At 48.0% G+C, this 23,492-nt stretch overlaps 1 protein-coding gene across 4 annotated transcripts in view; it reads right to left on the reverse strand.

Annotated features, from left to right (window-relative positions):
* The window catches only part of ENOSF1 (enolase superfamily member 1), a 275,679-nt gene extending 253,560 nt beyond the window's left edge, over nucleotides 1-22,119 (reverse strand). For 2 of the 4 annotated variants that reach the window (XR_009733264.1, XM_061399814.1), the window contains exons 1-15: nucleotides 21,746-22,119; nucleotides 18,525-18,633; nucleotides 13,797-13,912; nucleotides 11,273-11,359; nucleotides 10,899-10,925; nucleotides 9,481-9,553; nucleotides 9,334-9,372; nucleotides 8,848-8,930; nucleotides 8,066-8,100; nucleotides 5,342-5,429; nucleotides 3,401-3,535; nucleotides 2,684-2,725; nucleotides 1,750-1,879; nucleotides 1,407-1,506; nucleotides 437-518 (exon numbers count right to left, since the gene is read on the reverse strand). Coding sequence is in view for 3 of the 4 variants with exons in the window: in XM_061399814.1 (XP_061255798.1) it covers nucleotides 437-518; nucleotides 1,407-1,506; nucleotides 1,750-1,879; nucleotides 2,684-2,725; nucleotides 3,401-3,535; nucleotides 5,342-5,429; nucleotides 8,066-8,100; nucleotides 8,848-8,930; nucleotides 9,334-9,372; nucleotides 9,481-9,553; nucleotides 10,899-10,925; nucleotides 11,273-11,359; nucleotides 13,797-13,912; nucleotides 18,525-18,633; nucleotides 21,746-21,892 (1,293 nt within the window). In the remaining variant the exon portion in view is untranslated. Of the gene's footprint in view, nucleotides 1-436; nucleotides 519-1,406; nucleotides 1,507-1,749; nucleotides 1,880-2,683; nucleotides 2,726-3,400; nucleotides 3,536-5,341; nucleotides 5,430-8,065; nucleotides 8,101-8,847; nucleotides 8,931-9,333; nucleotides 9,373-9,480; nucleotides 9,554-10,898; nucleotides 10,926-11,272; nucleotides 11,360-13,796; nucleotides 13,913-18,524; nucleotides 18,634-21,483; nucleotides 21,652-21,745 lie in introns of those variants that run through there. The other 2 variants (XM_061399815.1, XM_061399816.1) reach the window with 2 other exon arrangements.
* Nucleotides 22,120-23,492: the final 1,373 nt, after the last annotated feature.

A 23,492-nucleotide genomic window follows, 5' to 3' on the forward strand; every position in this document is an offset into this window, starting at 1 on the left:
TAATCACACTTCCTTAGTTCCACCTCTGCTGGTGAAAATGAGCCCCGATCTCTTGAACAGGAGGGTCAATGAAACAGATTTAAAAAAAAAAAAAGGTGCAGTCCAAACCTTTTGCTAACTTGCTAGATGGTGCCTGGTTTTTAGTTCTGTTGCACGGGGCGGGGGGCAAGGAGTGCGTGTTTTCAGGTCCAGCTAGTGGGGAAAGGCTGCTGGGAGAGAAGCCTTGTCGGGTTATTTCACCCCAAACCCTGACCTTTGTGCCTGGGGACTTAAGACTAAAGAACCATTTGTTTCTAGATAATGAAAACAGACTCAGAGGAGACCAAGCTTTGTGCCCGGGGCGGGGGGGGGGGGGGGGTCCTAGCTCTCCAGAACAGTAGGGCGGGGCCGGCAAACCTTCTGAGGAAGCCTGGGGGTGGGGGCACTGCAGGCTCACCTTTGGAGGCATGTAGGCAGCCTCCCTGATCAGCACAGGGTACTTGAAATGCTCATGCAGGTGGTCGACATATTCACACATCCTGGGAGGAAGGAGTCAGGTTGGAGTAACAATGCCTTCAGTTAGATGGGCTGCTGGGCAGAGGGCCGAACACCACTGAGAGAGATGGACTCGGTCTAGGGGTGGCTGATACCCCATGGTTCTAGGCAAACCCTTCAGCCTTTTTCTCATCCCTGAAAACCTGCAGGACCTTTCAAGGTTGGTCGAAACCCACCCCCCTCCTTGGTTCTGTTTTGCAGAACTGAAATGGGGGAGGCAGAAAACCCTAGGAGTGGTGGTTTTTAGTTTAAAATCTCAGGTGTTTTAAAACTCAGCTGAAGAACCAAATATTGCTTTATAGAAGAAGTCCCCGTAAGACCCTCCCAGGTCCCCGTAGACAGACTCCTCAGTCCTGAACTTGATGTTCACCTTTCCCAGGCATGTCTTCATGCTCTCACTACATACTCCTAGTGATGTCTGAAGTACGGTATTTAATTCTGGGAAGAAAGAAAAGCATAGTAAAACCGTATTGTGTGCAGGTGACTAGAAGGAGACTGTCCTAATTTAATTTAAAACTCATCTGGGACATGTTGAGAAATGAGATGGAACTAAAAGATGCAGCCAGATGATGAAGACTCCAGCGTTGGGAAGAGACTGGACAGAGGCAGACAGTATGTGATGAAAGCGAGGCTTTAGAAAGTCAAAAATAGCAACTGGGTTTTGGGTTTGCATTTGGTTTCAACTCTCCCCCTTCCCCACCCCCCCGCCCCCAACTTATGTACCTAGAAAACAGCTACCAGGAAACCACCCTTTAAAAGAAAGAAGACTATATTTAGAGCTGGGTCTCTAAACTGAGTTCTAGGATGTGCCAAGTGGCCAGGGTTCTTTGTGGACTGAGAGGCAGTACTGACGGTAACGCCACATCACTGACCTGTCTTGGAGGCTTGCAGAGACGGATATGAAGTCAAATATGATCAGATGCTGCACCAGTTCACAGAGGCCAACTCCCCCAGCGTGCGGGCACACAGGAACTAGAAGTGTAGACAGGTTGCCACTGAGTGCCAAGGAGGGCAGAGGGGGAGGTATGAAGGGGGAATCTGTGGCTTTTCTTAGTGTCTGCAGGTGATTATATCATTAATATTTAGGACTGAAAATCAAAGATTGCCTGATTAAGCTTGAGTTAGAAAAACGTCAGCATGGCAACTCCAGAGGGAAGCAGGGTATGTGATGTGTGGGGACATGGTGCCTGGTCCGCGGCCCCATGGCACCCTTACTTTCAAACTTCTTGGCCATCAGCAACACTGAGAGGTTCTCGTTGACACTTCCCAGCCTGCAGCTGTCGATCTGCAGAAACTTCAGGGCTTTCGCCTGCAGGAGTTGCTTAAATATCACTCTATTGTGGCACTGGAAAGAGAATTAAAACACACCAACAGGAGAGTCAGCCCTCGCCTTCAGGGTCTGTGAACCTGGCACCGTGCCCACTCCAAGTCACTCGACAGTGGCCTCCTGGGAGCCTGGACTGTATGCATTCTTCATCCTCTGGGCGTGAGGCGAGCCCTGACAGGCAGGAGGGGACCGCCTGCTCACCTCATTACAAGTCTGCTGGCAGAAGTGTGTGTGTGTGTCTCATGTAAAAGACCATAAGACTGTGTGTCAGTCTTTTGTGTGTCGCATAAAAGACCATCTATCAGGGCGTGGCCGCCACCAGCACTGGTAAGTGGGAGAAGCAGCATCGGGATGAGATACAGGGACCACGGTGAGCAGGTGACCCGGGCGACAAACAGACACAGGGCAGAAGAGCGCGGCTCCCTTGGCCAGGAGAGCCAAGAACCCGCCCCTCACACAGCGCCGCTCGTGGGCAGTCTGTCGCGGGTTTTCGCAGGCGCTTGTGCTCGTTGACAAGCAAAGAGAGGGAACACTGTGTGTTTAAGTAGTTTTGAGGCTGACTTTCTTAAACGGGGCCTACTAGACCCCTGCAGCTTTACATTGCTGCCTTGTAAATTCTGATGAGATACTTTGAAAAAGATCAGTGACCTGAGTCACAGGAATTGTAGAAGAATCTACAAACTCTTGACCATGTCTTGCTGTAAAGTAACCCCATTTCTTAGATGAAGAAAACCTCCCATCGCAGAACACAGGTGGTGTAGCCTCGTGGGCAGTGTCCCCAGGCAGTACCAGTGTGTGCCACCCCAAGGAGATGTCTCCTACCTGTTCTCCTGTGGCCACGCCGATGCCCAGGGGGGCCAGTGCCTGTGAATACAAGGCAACCTGATGTCACTTTCCTGTTTTTGAACTGACACTCCTAATGTTTGAAAATATTTTTGGGCTGTTCAGCTATTTAGAGCCGAAGGAAAGAGCCCTGCTTTGGAGCTGTGTGAAGTTTCAGGTGCCGCAGAAGCGGGGCACTGGACCTCCTGGGTCTGATGGCATCACGAGTTCACATCCCACAGCTTGTTCCTCCCCCTGACTCCTCTTTTATAAGTGACCCCCTCTGGCTTCATAGTCAGTGCTGTGAACCTAGCTAATGGGAGACTCCCTGAGACATAGGATGTTTCTCACATTCTTATGCACGGAGTTCTTCTGACACCTGAAGGGGAGAGAAGCCAAGAGGGCCCTCAGTTTGGGTGGATCTGCCCTGGTTCAAGGGCTCTAGGGGAAACTGAGGGGCAGCCTTCTATGGGTCCGCCTGACCTTGACCTTAGCAAACCTCCACTTTGTTTCAGTCTGGGTGAGTAAAAGATCTGAATATCAGTTAGATTTCTGTATTTACAAAGTACAGGAATCAGGTCTGGTGACCTCTGGGTTGCTGGTAGCCTTTCAACTTCTAGTGATTACTCTCTCTAGGATAAATAGCAGTGCGAGAGGGAACAAGCCCAGGAATCCTAGGGTCTGAGACCACTGCTCTAGCAGCAGCAGTTTCTCTACCTTGGAAATGGCAGCGTGTCCCAGAATGTCGTCAGGGGAGGTGGGCTCCTCAATCCACAGTGGCTTAAACTCGGCCAGCTTTGTCATCCACTCCACGGCCTCGGGCACGTCCCAGCGCTGGTTGGCGTCCATCATCTGAAAGGGGAGAGAGACCCTTCATGGGGAGGCTTACCCACTGCTGACCCTGCTGCAGGGCTGTGCCTCCAGGGAGGAAGTGCTGTCTGTTACTCGTGGTCACTCAGCGCCACGACTGTGGGGCCCAGCATGTAACTGAACAAAGGGGCTGCTGAGATGAGCCTGACATGCCGTCTCGGAGATGGCATCACTCGGAGCTGCTGTGAGATCCAGAAGTGCCCTGGGCTGGGCCCAGAAGTGCTGGCTGGCTCTGAAGCTCCAGCCTGATCTGCATTTGTGCATGTATGCTCAGTCGTGTCTGACTCTGTGACCCCATGTAGCCAACCAGGCTCCTCTGTCCATGGGATTTCCCAGGCAAGAATACAGGAGTGCATTGCCATTTCCTCCAGGGGATCTTCCTGAGCCAAGGACTGAACTCATGTCTCCTGCATTGGCAGGCAGATTCTTTACCACTTAACCTGGGAAGCCCAGCCTGCATTTAGAAACCACCAAAATACATTTGTCTTGCAAAGTTCATAGTTTGTAGGAACTGTTTCATCACATTCTGAATCACTCACAGTTAATGCTGAGTTTGTTCTCAATGGTCTCTTACTGGCTATTGTCTACTCTGGTTGGCACGATAATAAATAACCCCAACTGTATCATTCATTAAGCACCTACTGCACAGGCATTTTACGGATCCTGTCGCATTTAATGTCATAATAACTCTTTATGAGGCAGTTCATATTAACCCATGCTACAGAGAGGAAAGCTGACATGCAAAGGAGTAACTTGCAATAAGTCAAGTAAATGATGATTTCAAGTCTAGGCCTCTGGAAGCCAGGTGCTGAGTGTGCAGAGGTAAGAAAGGGCTTCTCTGTCTCTGACATCATCATGCTTGGCCAAGTCAGACCCAGAGACGGATTTCTCTGGTAGAATGTGCTGAGTGGTACACCCAGAATCGATCTGTGTCATAAATTATTTAGATGAGGATGACCTCAGAAGACAAAAGTAGTGTTAATTCATATACAAATAATGGAGCTTTTGATCCTAGGTCAAGGACTCAAACTTCTATTTTAATATATGAAACATGCTTCCAGAACAATTTAAGACTATCTTACTGTGACTTTCTTTAAGGAAAATATTTTACATGTAATAAACAAAAATACACAGGAGTGGCTGATCCTTACTTACATTTATCTCACCAAAAGTTACAGATTCTTGAGCAGTGGCTCCCAGAAACCCACCTACTCAAAGGCAGCTGGGCGGATTTGTTAAGAAGGGAATTAAATGATTGACACACTGGGGCACCAATAGGAGACCTGTTTGTTCAGGCACAGCCACACTAGCACAGAGGAACAATCTCTAAATCCATCTTACTGAATGGTTCTGCAGAATAAAATAGTTAAAAACTACCCACCCTCTCACTTATGTTTGTTGGTTTTCAGCTGTTTTTAAGATTTGCCTACTCCAAGGCCTCAAAGCTGTACCTCTGACATACAGTGTTAAAAATTCCCAATGTTCTTTAATCCTCGCTTGAAGCAGCTTGTTTTGGCCCTAGCCAGAGGCTTCCCGGGTAGCACTAGTAAAGAAACTGCCTGCCAATGCAGGAGACATAAGAGGTGGGTTTGATCCCTGGGTCAGGAAGATCTCCTGGAGAAGGAAATGGCAACCCACTCCCGTAATCTTGCCTAGAGAACCCCTTGGACGGAGGAGCCTGGTGGGCTACAATCCATGGGGTTGCAAAAAGCTGGACATGACAGAAGCGACACAGCAGAGGCCTCGTAAGAGGCTGCTTGCTTCTCAGCGGCCAGGGAGGGTACTTACCAGTGTCTTCTCAGGCCCAATCATGTTTCTGACGAGTCGGCATCTACGGATGTCATCCTGGAGATCGGCACCAACTTTTACCTTAAACCTGTAACATAAATTTCATCTCATAATTTAGATCTGTTCACTGACTCAGTGGACATTTGGATTTTCTTTAGAAGTGACTGTTTCAGTAATTTACAGGTCCTGTCTTCCAGTAAACTCTTGCCCTTTCCCAATCAGTGTTCAGACAAGCCACTCAAAAATAACCCTGTAAGCATCTCTAAACAGAGATGCTCAGTATCAGGGCAGTAACTCTAAATGACCTGCTGACCTCAAGTCCAGGAGTGGACAGAGCACTAGAACTTTAATAAGATGATGGGTTTTGCTGTGCCATGGAAGGGAATTAAGAGGTGTGGTCAGACCTGGTAGGTGAGCCATATTCCTCTCCCCTCGCTCACTAGCTTCTGTCCTGCATGCGGGCATCAGCCTGCTGCTCTGGAGCCTGGATGGTCTGAGGTTCCCTACATTCCACTATGCCCACCCTGTGTGCTGACAAAAAGCCCCTCTTACATCGTCTGCGCTCAGCACCAAACACTGAAGACGACCTTTCCATCCTGGGTGGAAGCCTCAGGAGGACTCTCTGAGCTCAGGGGCCTAGGAGACCTCTCCTGGGCCTTCTCTGACCCCCGGTGGTCACGTGTCGGCCTCTCCCGGCTACTCAGGAGGAGGAAAGGTGCCAGCACTCACGAGCACCTGCTGCCAACCCCAGCCATGCTGGTCCTTTTCAGAAACAGCAGCTTTGAGGAGAACCATGAAATCTGTAATTCCCAGTTTAGAGACAAAACAAGGTTCAGAGAGGTTGAGCAATATCCCCATGATCACACAGCAGGTACTCACAGGGAGTGGGGAAAAGGCACAATGTTGATTCCAAATCCATCACATCCCAAGTGTCCTTCCAGTGCCCCACGCTGCCTCCATCAAGTTCTCACTTCCCTAGCCCTTAGCTGAGGAGTCAACAGGAATTCCATGCCTCTCAATGTTTCGTGGGCATGCAAATCACCCAGGGATCTTGTTAAAATGCAGATTTTTGGTACATGCATACAATGGAGTATTACCCAGCCACTAAAAAGAATGAAAGATTACCATTTGAAGCCACATGGATGCACCTAGAGATTGTTACACTGAGTGAAGTCAGACAAAAAATACATCACTTATAAGTGGAATCTAAAAAAGTTACAAATGAACTTATTTATACAACAGATGTAGAGTCATGGATGTAGAAAACAAACATGGTTACCAGGGTTATGGTAAGGTAAGGTAAGTCGCTTCAGTCGTGTCCGACTCTGTGCGACCCCATAGACGGCAGCCCAACAGGCTCCCCCGTCCCTGGGATTCTCCAGGCAAGAACACTGGAGTGGGTTGCCATTTCCTTCTCCAATGCATGAAAGTAAGAAGTGAAAGTGAAGTTGCTCAGTCGTGTCCGACTCTTAGTGACCCCATGGACTACAGCCTATCTGGCTCCTCCGTCCATGGTATTTTCCAGGCAAGAGTACTGGAGTGGGGTGCCATCGCCTTCTCCGTACCAGGGGGTGGGGGAGGGATAAACTGGGAAACAGGGATTGACAGATACACACTACTATTTATAAAACACATAACTAGTAAGGGCCTTCTGTATAGCACAGGGAGCTCTACTCAATATTCTGTAACGGCCTATATAGGAAAAGAACCCCCCAAAAGTGGATATATGTGTATGTGTAACTGATTTACTTTGCTATACACCTGAAACTAACAACTTTGTAAACCAACTATACTCCAATGAAATTTTTTTTTTAAAGTCACACAAAAAATACAGATTTTGATGTAGCAGGTCTGGGTTAAGGCTCAAGATTCTGCATTTTAAGTTAATTGGAGACTTTTTTTTAGTCCTTATCATTTATCAAGCAACCTACACAAATAATTTTCTTAATCTACCACAGCTGCAGCGGGGCTGGCTGGCTCCACAGACCACTCTCAGACCAGCAGGAGGCAGGTGGCCAGATTCCTACAGAAATCCAAGTGACAGGCACACCGTCCACCGTGAGCCACACGTATGGACTCGCAGTAGTCACAGACAACCACAGCTAACCCAGAGGAAACCCCAGGTTGCCCAGGGGTCCGTAACCACACAGCAGGATGGACAAGAAGTGCAGGGGGATAGGCTGGAGAGGAGGTGGCCTGCGGAAGAGGAGGAGCTTGGCTCTTGGGAGAATTCCCAGGAGAATCATTGGGACCAATGGCTGGAAGGTATAGGGGAGTCCAGGGTTCATTACATCAAAGCTCTTCTAACACTCAGAACCCTTCCACTACACACAGACGCCCTACCAAGCTCAGTGCGTCTGAAAGTTTTCACACAGAAGCTGAATCAACGCTTGGTACTGCAGTAAAGAGTGGCTTTCTATTCTGGGTCGATGCTTGAAATCAATGATCTCATTTCACTCTGATGTGCCAGGATTCTAACTAGACTCGTCCTTGGATAAAGCTGGAAATCAGTGATTTCTTTTGACTCTGATGTTCCAGAATTCTAACTAGGCTCATATCTTATCTTTGGACAAAGGGCCTCACATGAAACTTCTGAGTCCCAACATGCCAGGCTGCTCCTGGCGAATCCTGACCTCTCTGGTGCCCTTGGCTTCTGGCTCCTCTCTACAACCGGCCTCACTTGCCAACTGCAGAGTCAAGTTCACGATCACCCAAATGAGTTACCTGGTCCAGCCGTCCTTGAGCGCCTCGCTGCAGAGCTGTGGGGAAAGGAGCAGAGCCATCAATACACACCCTCCCTGGTCTCAGCAGCACCTCAGTCATCTCGGACTCGGCTTCACAAATGCTGTGGCTGCACCGTGAACCAGAAGAACAACCACATGTTGTTGAAATTCAGAGCACAAACAGCTTAGCCAACAGAGCAAGGCTGTTTGGTGACTTTCCTTCCTCATCTCTATGGGAACCACTTCATTCATTGTCACAACATCCCTGGTGGGAGGAATGGAGCATCTCTGTCCCTCTTTTTAAAGCTGGGATAGTCTGCAGCGTCCAGAGACCGAGCCGGTGAATGAGTAACAGGCAGAAGCTGGTCCCCCTTCTCTGTCAGCTGCAGGTGAGCACAGGGCGATGAGAAAGGGGAGTGATGCAGCCATGGGCCACCTCTGGTCCTTGAGCATCACACAGGGCAGCGTTCATCGGGATCCTCAAAACCCCTGGGACAGCTATCATTTCCCACCTCGCAGTGAGGAAGCCAACACAGAGCATGGTCAGGGGTCATGTTATACAAGGTCACACCATTGCTTCTGCCTGGAGGTGGCCTGCCCATCCAGAACCGAGGCGGGCTTGCCAGGCTATAGAGCCCTGTGTCCACAAGGGAAACGCCTCTCCTTTTATGTGGAATGTGTCCATGTATCCAGGATGAAGCCTGGAACCCACAATGATTCAGGAAGGCCAAGGGGAAAATGTCACATCTCCTGCTGTCTACAGAAGCCAGTTCCGCAGCCTACCTGCTTCAGCGTGGCGTCAGGGTAGCCCAGCCAGGCGCACGATGTGGTGTAGGCGGGGTAGCCATGTGCCAGCATTTGCTCCTCTGTGGAAACAAAACCACCTTCAACAGTTTGCGCCTGTGGGACCTCCAGCTGTAGAATCATCTGTGGCTGAAGTGCTGCCCATGGAGAATCCAGCTATTCTGCCTGCCCTGTTCATCCTCATCCCCCAGCCCCAAGGACGTCACACTGGGGCCAGGTTACCCTCCGGAAGGCCCCGCTGGCCAAGCCTTCCCCTGTCGTGCGGTGTGACCCTAAAGCCAGCCCTGCTCCTGGCAGTGGCCGAGGTGAACCCTGACCTAAGACGTAACCCCTGGAGGCTGCTGCATCCATACCCAACCATCTGTGGGGGATGGAGTGGGGGACGTGATGCGAGCCCCCAAGGACAGGGACCTGCAGAGGTGCACAACGAGAGAAAAATAATGAGAGAATTTCCTCACAACCCACCTCGCTCTTTTTTCCCGACCTGACTTTGCTGCAGAATTTCTGGAAAAAATAAAAAGCGTCATACTCTTTTAGACCACGAGGCTCTGGGCCTGGTGGCTGCCAGGTCAAAATAGACCAGGAAGCTCCCAGTGTGTGGGGACAACTCACCGCAGGCTTCCTCCTCCGTCAGGACGTCAGTGATGTACCTGAAATCGATGCAGGACACCAGTGTCCGGGGGTCCTGGCGGCGAGACGGCAGGATGGAAAGGCCCACGTCAGTCCACAAGTGGATCTCGGTTCTAAGAATCTGCTTACGCTGGGCCTGGGCTCATTCTGTCCTGGAAAGGCCCTTTGGGCCCCCTCCTCCTCCCACCCTGCCCTCGGGGCTCTGGCCTCCCTGGAGAGGCCCACACTCTCAGCTGGGCCTCTGGCTGAGACCTCCCCCCACCAGTCTCAGTCAGTCTGTTGGGAAGCAGGTTGTACCGTGACCAGCAGTACCTACGCCACGGTGACCCTTCACTGTCATCAAAGCCCTTTGAACGTGGAGATTCTGCTTCTTTTAAGACCACTGGCTTTGAAAGAGGGAACAGGATCCAAAAGAATGAAAACTCCACAGCGGGGCAATCTCAGCTACCTCCTAGTGGTCATCAGATCATTCAATTCTGGGGGCCACCTCTGGCACCTCCCTGGAGAGGCCAGTCTAGAGCCTGCAGGTGGCCCAAGAGGTCCATGCCCATCCTTCAGGTGATGCCCCATGCCACCTGCAACCATGTCAGAAATCATGCGACAGCCTTTCGTTTCCACTTTCCTCCAACAATCTTCAAGGGCACGGTTCTTTGTTTCTCCTTAATTATCAGGCCAAATAATAACCAGGGCCTTTGTTAACCACCAGATTTTCAGTGACCATCCAAGACATTGCCCCAAGGTGGCTGAAGCTCAGAGAGGTTAAGAGGCATGCTGAAGGTCACACAGCCAGCAAGTGATGGAGCCCGGATTGAAAGCCAGGTCTGCCTGGGTCTGATGTTCACTCCCTTTAACCTGCCCAGTTTCCTCCTCCTTGGCAGTGAGATGCTTGTCGCTGGTATCAACGTGTCAAGGAGAAAGGAAAGGGCAGAGGCCTATCCTTAGAATTCACCCTGGGCTCCTTCCTCAAGGGTCTGATCTGCCATTTGCTTTTGATGTCAAAGCGACCAGATAATATCTTAGTAATAACACTTTGGTCTTCAGAGTTTGAAGCACTTTTCTCAACTAGTTTTTGAACCAATTCTGTGGCGTTTCTAGAGAAGTTAGGATTATTCCCTTTTCATAGTCAGGAAACAGAAGCTTGAGAATTTGTATCACACGTGGAAGGAAGCACCAGAGTGGGGTAGGTGGGACCCATCAGACACCCCTGCCCGTGTGAGCACAGCTCTCTGCCACCTCAAACACCAGAGAAGGAATACTGGACCTGACTGCATGCTGCCTGATCAGCAGCACAGTGACTGATCCAGAGACAATGTTGAATGTATCCACTGATAATCGAAGGGCATGGAATCCATGAGATCCATTTTATTTACAGAAAACGGAGTATTAAAGAATTTACTTACCATGTCAACAAGTAACTTCCACAGAGGCTTGAAGAAAAGAAAAGATTTGTAAAACATGTGTGAGGCACCCACGTGCTTTCCAACAATAAATGTGCTAGTGGAAAATTCCCCTATCAGACCAATGCCTGCCGGTGCCCCAACCCACTGGCTCCAGCTGGCTCTCACCTCTGTGACCTGCTTTTCTCAGCCCTTTCTAACCTACTCCGATGATGTCCCAAATGCTGCCAGTATCCCTCTGGGCAGACAAGCAATTGAACAATTCTTCTTATGTCCCCTGGGAGCCTACTGTACATGCCTTTGCTCGAAAGGGGAGTTGTGTTCCTCTGTCGTGTGCTGTATGTTCCATGGGGTCAGAGCTGCTGCTGGAGGATTACCTTCCCCTCCTGCTTGGCCCACAGGTCCCACACGGCGTTGAGCACGGCCGCCGTGGCCAGATGCACCACACCCTTCTCAGGACCGATCTGGTTAGGAAACAAAACACACCAGCACTTCTTAGAAAAGAAAAGGATCTTTAGGTCTCCTAGTCAGGGACATGCTTCATGAATTAAAAGGCAGCAATGGAAGCTCTGCCCTAATGCTGGGTAAGATTGAAGGCAGGAGGAGAAGGGGACGACAGAGGATAAGATGGCTGGATGGCATCACCAACTCAATGGACATGAGTTTGAGTAAACTCCGGGAGTTGGTGATGGACAGGGAGGCCTGGCGTGCTGCGTTCACGGGGTCACAAAGCGTCAGACATGACTGAGCAACTGAACTGAGCTGAACGGAAACTCACTTGGAGGTTAAGCTCTTCTCCAGTAGTTTGCAACCTATAGAAGATCTGGAAGAACATTACAAAAAACTCCTGTATATTTCCTCTCTCTTTGTATTTACATATGTATATACATGCACAAACACACATATATATACACAGGTAAATAAAATACATAAGGAACATTTATTTTACTGAGTCACTTGAGAGTAAGTTGTAGATCCCATGCCCCCTTAATCCTAAATACTTTAGAGTATAGTTCCTAAAAACAAGGACATTCTCTCACACAGCCATAGTGCAAAGATCAGGGAATATAATATTGATAGAACACTATTATCTATGAAGACAGTCCATAATCAAATTGCACCAACTGTCTCAATAATGTACTTTCTGTAATTCACAAATGGCATTTAGCTGACATGTCACTTTAGTCTCTTTTCATCTGGAGCAAATTTTCTTTTCTAAAAAAATAATTATTAGTATTTTCAAGGACAGAGTTCCTCCAGCTGGGTTATCTGCAGCCCCATCGTGATTAGACTGTGATGCTGCCACTGCATTCTTGTTGCTGTTATCAGGGCTGTTATTGTTTAGGGCTTCTCTAGTGGCCCAGATGATAAAGAATCCACCCGTCAATGCAGGAGATGCAGGTTCCATCCCTGGGTCAGGAAGACGCCCTGGAGGAGGAAATGGCAACCCACTCCAGTATCCTTGACTGGGAAATCCCATGGATAGGGGAGCCTGGCGGGCTACAGTCCACGGGGACTCAAAGAGTCAGATAGGACTGAGCACGCACATATTATCTTTTAGTGCTAGGGTAAGTTAGTATCCTTTAGGCTTCTTCACTGTGTGGTTACCATTTCCCTTCCAAAGTAAGGAGATTAACATTGCCCCTAAGTTTTAGCATCCACTGATTGTTCCTGCCTCAGTCAGTTACAGCCATGGTGCTTGCAATACGGTGGTTTTCTAACGTTACCATTCCCGTTATATTAGTTTGTATTCTGTGGTAATGACAAGCTTTCCTTTGTTGGTTGTTTGCTATCTGAATGGACTTAGGGACTCTTAGGTTAGTCAATGATTTATCAACCATGACTACCGCATTGTTTTTTTCTTAAAGCAAAGGATATAGTAAGAGTCTTTATTCCAAGTACCAAAATTCAGAAATAAGGAAAACAAGTAAAATGCCAACAGTTAAATATTTATGACGTAGTTAAATACCACCTTTATTGAATCGCCCCAGATTCGACCAATGGGAACTCCTTCCAGGGGATGCTTTTAAAGCAAGTTTCACTCAGTTTGCAGAAGTTAAGAATGAAATCCGAGGCAATGTGAACAATGTGCCTTTCTCTGTGCTCAGGAGACTGAACAGTTGGAAGAAGACAGAGCTGATGTCAGGAGACATGGGCAAGGTGTCAGCTACTGGACTGACCTTGAAAAAGTGAAAGTGTTAGTCGCTCAGTCTTGTCTGATTCTTTGCGACCCCATGGACTTAGCCTGCCAGGCTCCTCTGTCCATGGGATTCTCCAGACAAGAATATAGGAATGGGTTGTCATTCCTTTCTCCAAGGGATATTCCTGAGCTGGGATTGAACCCAGGTCTCTTGCATTGCAGGCAGATTCTTTACTACTGAGCCAGCAGGAAAACCCTGATCTAACTGTGATAAAATTCCATCTCTAGAATCTCACTTTTTTCATGCTTTGAACTTAAGGTTCAAATACAGTCCTACACACATAAAGGCGCTCTGGTCTCTCTCTCCTTAACTTTTGCTCTTCTCTTACGTTTTTGTCCTTAATAACCTCCTCCCACAACTTCAATTCCTCTCCTATTATTTCTCTCTAAAAGGTTCCCATTTGGCACTTTATCTTCTAGGGAGTCTAGACCACTTCTTTCCATTCAGGGAGCAGAGATGAGGTCTGGAAGGGCAGCGATAGCTCTTAGGATCCAAGTATGTCCAGAGTCAAGTCTCACAGAAAGGACTAGATTACCTTAAAATACTGACTGTCCACCTGGTTCAAGCCCTAATTCATCTGACTAAGATGTTTACCTTAATATCTTAAACCTGTGTCTATTTTCACAGTTGTTACAATCCAAGGACATGAGACTTCAGGAATGCTATTTACAGAATAGTTTCGCAAAGCAAGACACCTTACCCATCTGAGCTGCCCATCACTCGTGAGCTGCCTGTAGAAACCTCTGAAATCCCCAACAATGTCGCCAAGGTCCTTGTTCAGCACGTGGGGGGCCAGAGCATTCACAGCACAGACAACTGTGAAAGAGGATACAATTCTTGTTTAGTGTTGGTGTGAATAAATTAAGACACGCAAGTACCGCAAACGAAAGTGGGCATTTTATGAAGATAATTTTAAATATAAAAGGTACATGCCTTTAAAAATTGCCTCAAATATGTCATCTGTGGTTGTTACAACTAATAAACAGAATAGTTGTTCACCTATATTCAGAGCTTAATTCCTGAACAGAGCAAATCCATTTTGATTGGCTGCCACATGAAAAGAACATAGACCTGAAAGTTTAAAGCATGTTCCCAAATCATTCTCCTGTTCACTTTGTAAAGTGTCCATATGTCAGCTGCAAAACACAATCTTGCTATTAAATTGTTCCCAAGGAATAAGACTGATTTATAGAATTTTTAGAAATGTCTTTTCATCATTGTCAAGTATAGAAGATATCTTGAATTCACAATGTAACTATATTAAAGATGAAATGAATTTGAAATTAGCTTAATATTTACATGTAAAATGTTAAATTACATGAAAAAACTTCATGAACATTAAACTAATTTGAAGGTTAACCTTCATTTGGGTCAGCATTACCATCAATTACTTATTTTTGGTATTCTACTTAAATAAGAATTTGTAGTGTTATTTCAGATGAAGAATCAGTTAAAAAAAAAAAAACTGTCTGCAAAGACCCTTTTATTGTTTGCTCAATCTATAAAACTATGTTTAAATGGCCAGAATAATCAACTTAGCCTCAAAGCAATGACTTTATTATAAAAAATGTTGATTGACTTTCTGTTTGGCATAGCCGTTGCTTCAATATTAAAATTCTCACATCACTTCATAGGGTAGTCTCAGAGACACAGTTTTACTTTAGACAGACCTTAGGAGACATTTTGAAAGTATTTGAACATGTTCACAGGATACGCTTGGCTTCTGCGTGACACAGCCCTCAGGTGATGCTCATACTGAGTATTTAGGGCTGATCCCCACACCTTCCGTGTTCTCTAGGGCTCTTCTTACTAGGATGTGGAATGATTCCAGTTCAGACATTTACCCCCTCGAGTTCTGGGAAGACAGAGCTCCCCTCACCCCTTGGTGATTGGTGCTCTTAGATTAGAGACGTGAAGAGTAAGCTGGCGGCTCAGAGAGACCTGTATCAATACCTGCATCAAACCTCTGTCTCACTAAGGAGAGGGTTACACAACAGACTGGTTTGTGTCACAGAGCAAATGCATTTAACGAACTTTGAGGATGAGCGCATCTTTTTTGGCTCCAACAGAAGCACAAACAACACTAGTACATTCATCGAGAGGATATGGATTCTTCTCCCTCAGACTGAGTCCACTGAAAGAAGTTTACTAAAATTTGGCGGCTTCCATAGAAACTGGGTTGTGGTGACCTAACTCCAGGCTTCCCTGGTGGCTCAGATGGTATAGAAACCACCTGCAATGCAGAAGACACAGGTTCAATCCCTGGGTCCAGAATATCCCCTGGAGGAGGAAATGGCAACCCAATCCAGTATTCTTGCCTGGAAAACCCCACAGACAGAGGAGCCTGGTGGGCTACAGTCCATGGGGTCGCAGAGTCAGCCTGATTCCGGTGTCTGAAAAGATGAGTGGGAAATCTGTCTGGAGAAACTTGGGCCTTGAAGGCAGCTTACTGTTGACTGAAGCCAGGGCTCTCTCCTGTGACTACAACTGCCTAAAACTTTCTGGGATCCTCCTGCCCGGGAGGGACAAGTCAGAACGGCTACAGAGAACGCGGGTCTGAGCTCTCATGCTGCCAGGAACCCTTGTGGCTGGCTATTTAGTCTCTTTAAAAATTCCACTTTTTTCATCTCTCTTTTCCTTTACAAAAACTATATTGGTCTCATCTATACTTAAAAAAACAAATCAAGCATAACCTCTCCCTCTCTCACACATTAAGGCCCTCTCTTCACGGTAATGAAAACACTGTTTTCTTAGATTATAAAAGAATGATTAGTTAAGTAAGCTGATAAAGGCTGCAGAAGAACCATGATGAGCTAATGGAGTTTTTTTCAACTTTAATTCGAACACCATGTAATGGTTCAGTGAGATGGCAGTGAGTCACCTGAAAAACGCAGCAAGGTCACAATTAAAATGGTTCTGTCATGCTGTGGTCTGAAACAGGCGGAAGCCAACTCCATCACCACAAAAGAGCCATTTGTTCCAGGCACAGAGAGATGGGAATTGATTTCTCCTGCCGGAGGTGTCCATAGGGACAGTGGGGGTGGGGAGGAGTCCGGGAGGCCCCCACCCCATGAACTCAGCAGCACACCTGTACCAGGAAACACAGGCCCTTCACGGTGGGCCCGAGTGAGCACAGTTCCAAGTCCTGGCTGTTAACAGTGGTTCCGAAGGCTTGTTCCAGAACGCGCCTTATAAGCTTGCTGAGTTTGGCACAAACTTTGGGGGCCACCCTGTATGGTTAGATCTTCATAAAGGTCTCAACCTATACCAGAGAATTAAAATTGCAGGAGAAGATGAAACATACCTCTCCAGCCTGCGGGGTCAGTGGTCACTGCCTGGAGAAACATCGACAGTAAATGGTTGACTTAGGGGATGGGAGTCTGGGAATCAGTGCCCAGGTGCCTCCATCTGCTTGGCCAATTCCTGGTTACCCTTCAAGGCTCATCACAGAGCCTCACTGTTGCTCTGAAGCTGTACTGACCCTCCTGGACAGTTACCGTGTAGTTCGTACTCACTTTAAAACAAATGATCCTTCTCATACTGCTCTATTGTTTCTTGTACGCCTGTCTCCCTGAGAAGTTCATGCATTCCTGTTCCTTGTACATGGGACTCTGTCCCCTTTCTCTCTCTCTTTGTAAAGTCATTCCTGCGGTGCCTGGCAGAACATGTAACACGTGGGGGTACACAGGAGGGATTCATGGAAGGCCTGGTTGATGGATGACTGGACAGCAACCCTGGGAGGGGTGGGGACAGCCTAATGGCACCCACAGAACGTTCAAGAAAGGTTCCCTTGTCCCACACACACACACATCTCTTTTATCTGCTTGATGATATTAAAATCATTCAATCAGTCAAGACTGTTCTACAACTAGGAGAGGGCTGACAGTGCAAATATCCATGAGAGAGGGGTCGAGTCACCATCAAAGTTAGAGCATCTATTTCCTTGTTTCAGCCCCTAAGGACTCAGTGAAATTGATCTGGCAGAGAGGTCTTCTTTTGGTATGTATTGAATTTTGTTCTTTGTGCGTGCATAAACCAAATTATGCTTTAAAAAAAAAAAGCAAATAATTTGTACTTAAATGTTCTGCAGACTAGCTGAACAGCTGTCTGGGTCTGTTTCCTTGTCTCCAAAAATGTGGAGGCTCAAGACCATGGCTGAGCCCTCATCCAGCTCTGAGAAAAGAAAGACCGACTTGTGGTTCAACGAGCTGCCTTCACTGTCTGCTTTTCCCAAGTGAGAGCTCTGAAACCGGGCAGGACCTACGGCCTTTGCTGCAAAGAAGGGCAATGAACTTGAAACCGACTCCATGTGGAGGATTCACAAAAGCAAGTAGACTCTCTGTGTGCACAACAATAAGCCTTGTCCCATGAACACATGTCTCCCCTCTCAAGCCCCTCAGCTGCTCACCCACTTCAGGTTCAGGCAGAGAGAGAGAAGGGCTGAGCTTCAAAGATGTGCCTGCAGTGCTATGGATAACCACAAGGAGAGAAGCCAAATTCTGCTATTTAAAAAATTTCTCTGGAGAAGGCAACGGCAACCCACTCCAGTATTCTTGCCCAGGGAATCCCATGGACAGAGGAGCCTGGTGGGCTACAGTCCATGAGGCCTCAAGTCGCTAAGACACAACTTAGCGACTACACCACCACCCAGGAGGGTTAGCTGAGAACTAAAGCCAGCTGGAAGTTAAGTGGGAGGTTGGACGCAGGCGCAGAGTTCTGTCTGGGAGAGAAAGTAGCCTTGGACTAACTGGGGCAGGGAGCTGTGAGAGACACTGCTCAAGAAGTTGTTCCCCACAGAAGGATCAGGTTCAGATGTAGGCTTAGAAAGATAGGTAACTTGACCAAAGGCAGCAGATCAAGCCAGCCCAACTGGTTCATGAATATAGTTCAATTACATGAACCCAGATGGGAACAGAAATAGAGTGACTGGAAGAGTGGGAAGGCTCAGCAGGGCCTGGCTGACCTCACCCAAAGCCTCGGTGAGGACTCTGGGACCAGACAGAGAAGGGCTGTAAAGGCAATTGGGAAGTAGTTTGGGGAGCTTTGGGAAGGCAATCTGACTTCTCTTCGGAGGAAGTTTCGAGCTGACTGGGTTAGCAGCCAAGGGAGATGGGACTGAAAGTGGAACTGGGGCCTCCGTGCCCTTGGGGTCGGCTCAGCAAATATTTCTTAGTTGCCCCTGGCCTGAAGAAGCTATGTTGTAAACTCTTTGATTCCTTTGATTGTGTACTTTATATCCCCCTCCCCCGTTTCTTAATAAATTCCTTTGAAAAATGTGAAAAAAAAAAAAAATTTCTCCCAGTGAAATAAGCAAACCATCAAACATTGTTTTTTCTCACGGCAAGCAACATATGGAGGCAAATGAGGTCAGAACTGGAATGTTAGTGAAATGAAGGCATCCTAGGGCCGCAAGAGAGGCCCAACTCACCAACTTCAGTGCCTCTTCCCAGAGTGAAGGTAATTCCATAGCCCTTGAGTCCGTCTTCTGCATCCGTCTCCAAGACAACATAGGCTGCTGAGTAGTCAGGGTCTGTGTGCTGCAGAGGAAATGCCCCCCCAAACCCACAAACGTGAGAAATCCCCAAATAAACCCAGTAATGATGTCACATAAGAGCAGATGCAGTAAGAGCTCCCATCGGAGGAAACCGTTCATGTTCCCCAAAGCAAACACAGGAGCTCTGAATGGACAAAAGGAAGGTCTTCCTGGAGGATGGCAGAGGGACCTGGGGTGAGAGGGAAGACCCAGAAATGAGATCTCTGTATAGCAGAAGGAATTATATTTAGTATTATGTAATAAACTACAATGGAAAAGAAAAAAGGTATCGGGAGGTGGTAGGCTCGGCTGGATCTGGGCTCTCTGAAACCTTGGTGAGAAGGCCTGAGTGGTCCACATTTTTTAAAAGGCTGGTAAGAAACAATTCAAGGACAGAGGAGCCTTGTGGGCTAAGTCCATGGGGTTGCAAAGAGTTGGACACAAGTGAGTGCCTAATGCACACACACACACAAAATCATTGGAACCCTTTGCTAGAACAAGTATGGGGAACAGTTTCAGGGCTCCTTCGTGAAATTATCCTACTTGTGACCAGGAAGGCTTGCTGTGCTGGCATGTGGGAGCTGAACTGCTGAATCCAGCATGTGGTGAGGGCTGGGTGGCGGGGCTGGGTGGGATGGGGGCAATCCTGAAAGTCATGGCCATACTGCTGAGAACTGCCACGCAGACTTTCTAGTAAGAAGGCACTTGGGGGGACTTCCCTGGTGGTCCAGTGGTTAAGACTCTGCACTTCCACTGCGGGGGGCGTGAGTTTGAATCCTGGTTGGGGAACTAAGATCGCTATGCCATGGGGTGGCCCCAAAAATAAATAAAATGAAAATGGAGGCAGTTGGGAATGAGCACACAACACACACCACATCTCTTGGAGCTAATAAGTATTTATGAGCTTGCAAGGCAGGTGTCAGATATAATCTCTCATGACCCAGATGTCCTAAACCACTCAGGCCAGAGACAAATTCCATTTCTTATTCTACAGTGAGCCAGCAACCTTAACACTTCACAAATTCAAAGAGGAAAGTCAAGGTTTCAGTTCATCGGCAAGCAGTAATTACAGCCACACCTACTGACAGCCTTCTCTGTTTCAGACTCTACACACATCTCATTTACATGGATAAAGCAGATCCTGCTATACTAATTTTACAGGTTAGAAAAACTAGGCCTGGAGAAATTGTGTGGTTTCCCCACAGCTGCTATCCCACAGAGGGGCAGAAGCAGTTGCCCTAAATCAGGTATTCTAATTTGACAAGTCAGCATAACTTCAAACAGATGTTTGGAGATTCACAAAGGACAGCCCAATGGGTGGTTTTTGTCATTTACCATAAAATGATATGGGCTTCCCTGGTAGCTCAACTGGTAGAGAATTCGCCTGCAATGCAGGAGACCCTGGTTCAATTCCTGGGTTAGGAAGATCTGCTGGAGAAAGGATAGGCTACCCACTCCAGTATTCTTGGACTTCCCTGGTGGCTCGGCTGGTAAAGAATCCGCCTGCGGGAGACCTAGGTTCAATCCCTGGGTTGGGAAGATGCCCTGGAGGAGAGAAAGGGATAGGCTACCCATTCCAGTATTCTGGTCTGGAGAATTCCATGGATAGTAAGTAGTACAGCCCATGGGGTCGCAGAGTCAGACACGACTGAGCGACTTTCACTTCATAACATCATACGAGAAAGGACACAAGGGTTTTGAAAATCAGGAATAACCTAATCTCAGAACAAAGGATATTCTTTTAAATCACTTGAGCACTTTTGAACAAGAGGCCGTCTCAGTAGCACACAGAGAACGCGGAGTGTAATGAACATGCGCAGTGTGGCCTCCACGCTCAAGGGGCAAACGTTAGTTACAGTGTGAATCGGAGTCCTCGGGTGCCAGCCCCTCAGCTCCCCACCAGTAACAGGTAACCACGACCCTAACAAGGAGGCTTCCCACATTCACTACATGCAGGGCAACTTTGTTTTTCCCGTGTGGCCAATGGTGAGTGGGCGTGGGGTGCGGGGAGGAGCAATGAGCATCTAAGGCAGGCAGGCCTCATATTTGGGAGCCACTGCAGGAGACGTGGGTGTGGAGCGCCCTGCTAACACTCTCAGGGAACAAAAACACCTTTCAGGGCTCACTTGCCTGCGTCTCCAAAGGCGGACATCTACCTAACTCTTCACGGTGACACATCCTCTGTACTCATGTTTTCTGGGAACTTCATGGCATCATGGACTCAATGGACATGACTTTGAGCAAACTTCAGGAGATCTTGAAGGACAGGGATGTCTGGAATGCTGCAGTCCATAGAGTCGCAGAGTCCGACACGACTGAGCGACTGAACAATGAACAACATGAGAGCCCCTTTCACATGACCCGACTGCTGTGAGTTTGTCCATGTGGTTTCCAGCCAGCCAGTGACTCCTTCCTTTCACAGATGGGCCCAAAAGGTCCAGAGAGTCAGGGCCTTCTCCTGGCCACACAGCAAGGTGTAGGGGGAGGCAGGGATCACCACCTGAAACACCCTGTGTGCGGGTTTCCTGGGCTCCATCACGGTGGAGCTCCTGCTGTTTTAGTGCTTCTCTGGGGGTGCCCCAACAACATCGTTTTGCAAATACGATTCGCATTTCCAACAGAATGTGAATCATAAATATAAAAACAGGAAATACTAAATGCCAGCAAAGAAAGGAACAATAAGAAAAAGAAAAAAACCTAGGAGGATGGGGAGTCTCTGGATACCTTCACTGCACTTACAAAAGCAACGGTTCCAAAGGTGGGAAACCTTCCAAAGGGCCCCCTCCGGGTGCCCCGCGCCTAAGGGGCCCTAGCGTCGGTGGGGCGGGAGGGCACCGGGACGGACAGCGCTTACCATGGCGTCCGAGCCGTGGCCCCCGAGTGACGTGGGGAAGCGCACGTCGTGGACCGAGAGCCGGGAGACCCTGCCGTGCACCATGCCCACGCGCGCTGGGGCGCCACCAGCTTCGCTGGACCGGACGCGGGCGCGCGGAGAGGGAGGGGCAAGGAGCCGGCGCGGATTGGCCGTGTGGCCAGGGGGCGTGGCCGCACTCGAGAACTCAGGGAATTGTCAAACTTAGAGGGCCCGGCCGGGTTAAGGGTCCCCTGACTCACACGTTTTCCGCGCCAAGTTTCCGCCCCGCAACTGGCGCACTGTTCCCCAAGGCGGATTCGCTCGGCGTCTCCACCCACCCCGCGCCCACTCCCCTCTCCCGTCCCTCCTCCCCCCAGGATCCTGCTCCGCCCAGACTAGAAATTGTCATGTGACCTTACCCGGAGCGACGCCCCGAGAGGAAGAAACCCGGTCGGTTCAGAGTGCGATCGCCTCGCAGCAGATTTGGACCAGCTCCAAATCTGAAGTCATTCAAGGCTGGCTCAACCAGGATAGCCTTGGGCCAGAAAATCTTGAAATGACCTCAGCCTGTTTGCCGTTTGATAAACTAAGAGGCGGGCCACCATTTATTACATCCTTGCTGATGCAGAAAGCTTTAAATACAGGACCGCTTATCTACCAGCCCTGCAAGGTAGGCAGGTATTGTCCATTTTAATGAAGAAATGAGATTCAGAGAGATTAAGTAATTTAAGAGACTTGCCCGAGGCCACACAGCTAGATAAGTGGCTAAGAGTACTAGCTGCAAACCCAAGGCTCTGTCCTCTGGGTGGCAGGAATTGTGGGGTTCAGAGCTGTACGATCCCTCTGACAACATGGTGAGGGCTACGGACAGCCCCCCACGCCCAAAACCGCAGCACTGTGCACAGAAGTTAAGTTTTTATACCATTTTAGGGATGGTCCACGTAACCTCTTGCCTACAGCACGCCACCTTTCAGTTCCTACTTCTAGGGACTGTTTTGACGACTGTTTGGGAAGCAGTGCTATACAGATATATTTTTCCATTAATAAATGCTCCTGTGGGTATGGCAGGGATGTTTTCAGGGATCTCCAGGTCACGTCTGCTGCTCAAGGATGCATACACATAGAACCCTGGCAGATGAATTCCTCTGGCTAAAGACTGAGATGCTTAACTCAGAAGCTACATGGATGTTAACTCAATGCTACAGAGGCTGGGTGGGCACCAGGAAGCAAAGAGGGGTGAGATAAGCAGCAGTGACTGGAGCTAAGGGACAGCCAGGCAGCGCCAGTTGATTGTAGCCCTGTAGGAATTAAGAGCACAGATTGCCGCATCTTCCTAGTTTCCAAGAGAAGTCTGAAATTTGAATGTTAATAGGAAGTAGCCTTTCTTTCCCCCTGGCCTGTCCTACCCACTCTACAGCTTAGACAGTTAACTTTTTTTTTTGCTGTCTTGATTTTTAGGGTGGGGGGTGTCTGGCTGGAATATATGCTCAAGTTTTCTTTCAGAATGGTTCTTGGGGCTGAATGATATATTCTGAGTACTTCATGTTCTGAACATGTCTTTTTCTTTCAAGATTTGAAGGATTTTACTGTATAGAATTATTTGTTCAAATTAATACTTTTTAAGGTAATGTTAAGTTTCATTAAGAATTTTTTATTCCCCATTCTCTGGAAAATGTTTGGATCTTCTCTTTATGGTTTTAAAATAACTACTAATATATATTTAAGATTCACTTAGATACTAATTTTACTCCACAGCTGATGGATTCTTTCAAACCAGAAGCAGCATACTGCTTTGGAAATTGTCTCTACTTGGTTCTTCCTCTTTTTTCCATCTGGAATTTATGTTGGTTTGATATTAAACTTACTCTGAATCTATCACCCATGCTTTAATTAAAAAAAAAAAATTCCTTTTTGATTCTTTGAGTTCTGGGCATATCCTTTGGTTAACTATTCCAGCTCACTGACTGGGTCAGTTTATTATACAGGTTCAGTTCTGCCTACATAGCTAT

Source organism: Bos javanicus, chromosome 24 (assembly GCF_032452875.1).
Source record: "Bos javanicus breed banteng chromosome 24, ARS-OSU_banteng_1.0, whole genome shotgun sequence".
In the NCBI taxonomy this organism is placed as follows: domain Eukaryota; kingdom Metazoa; phylum Chordata; class Mammalia; order Artiodactyla; family Bovidae; genus Bos; species Bos javanicus.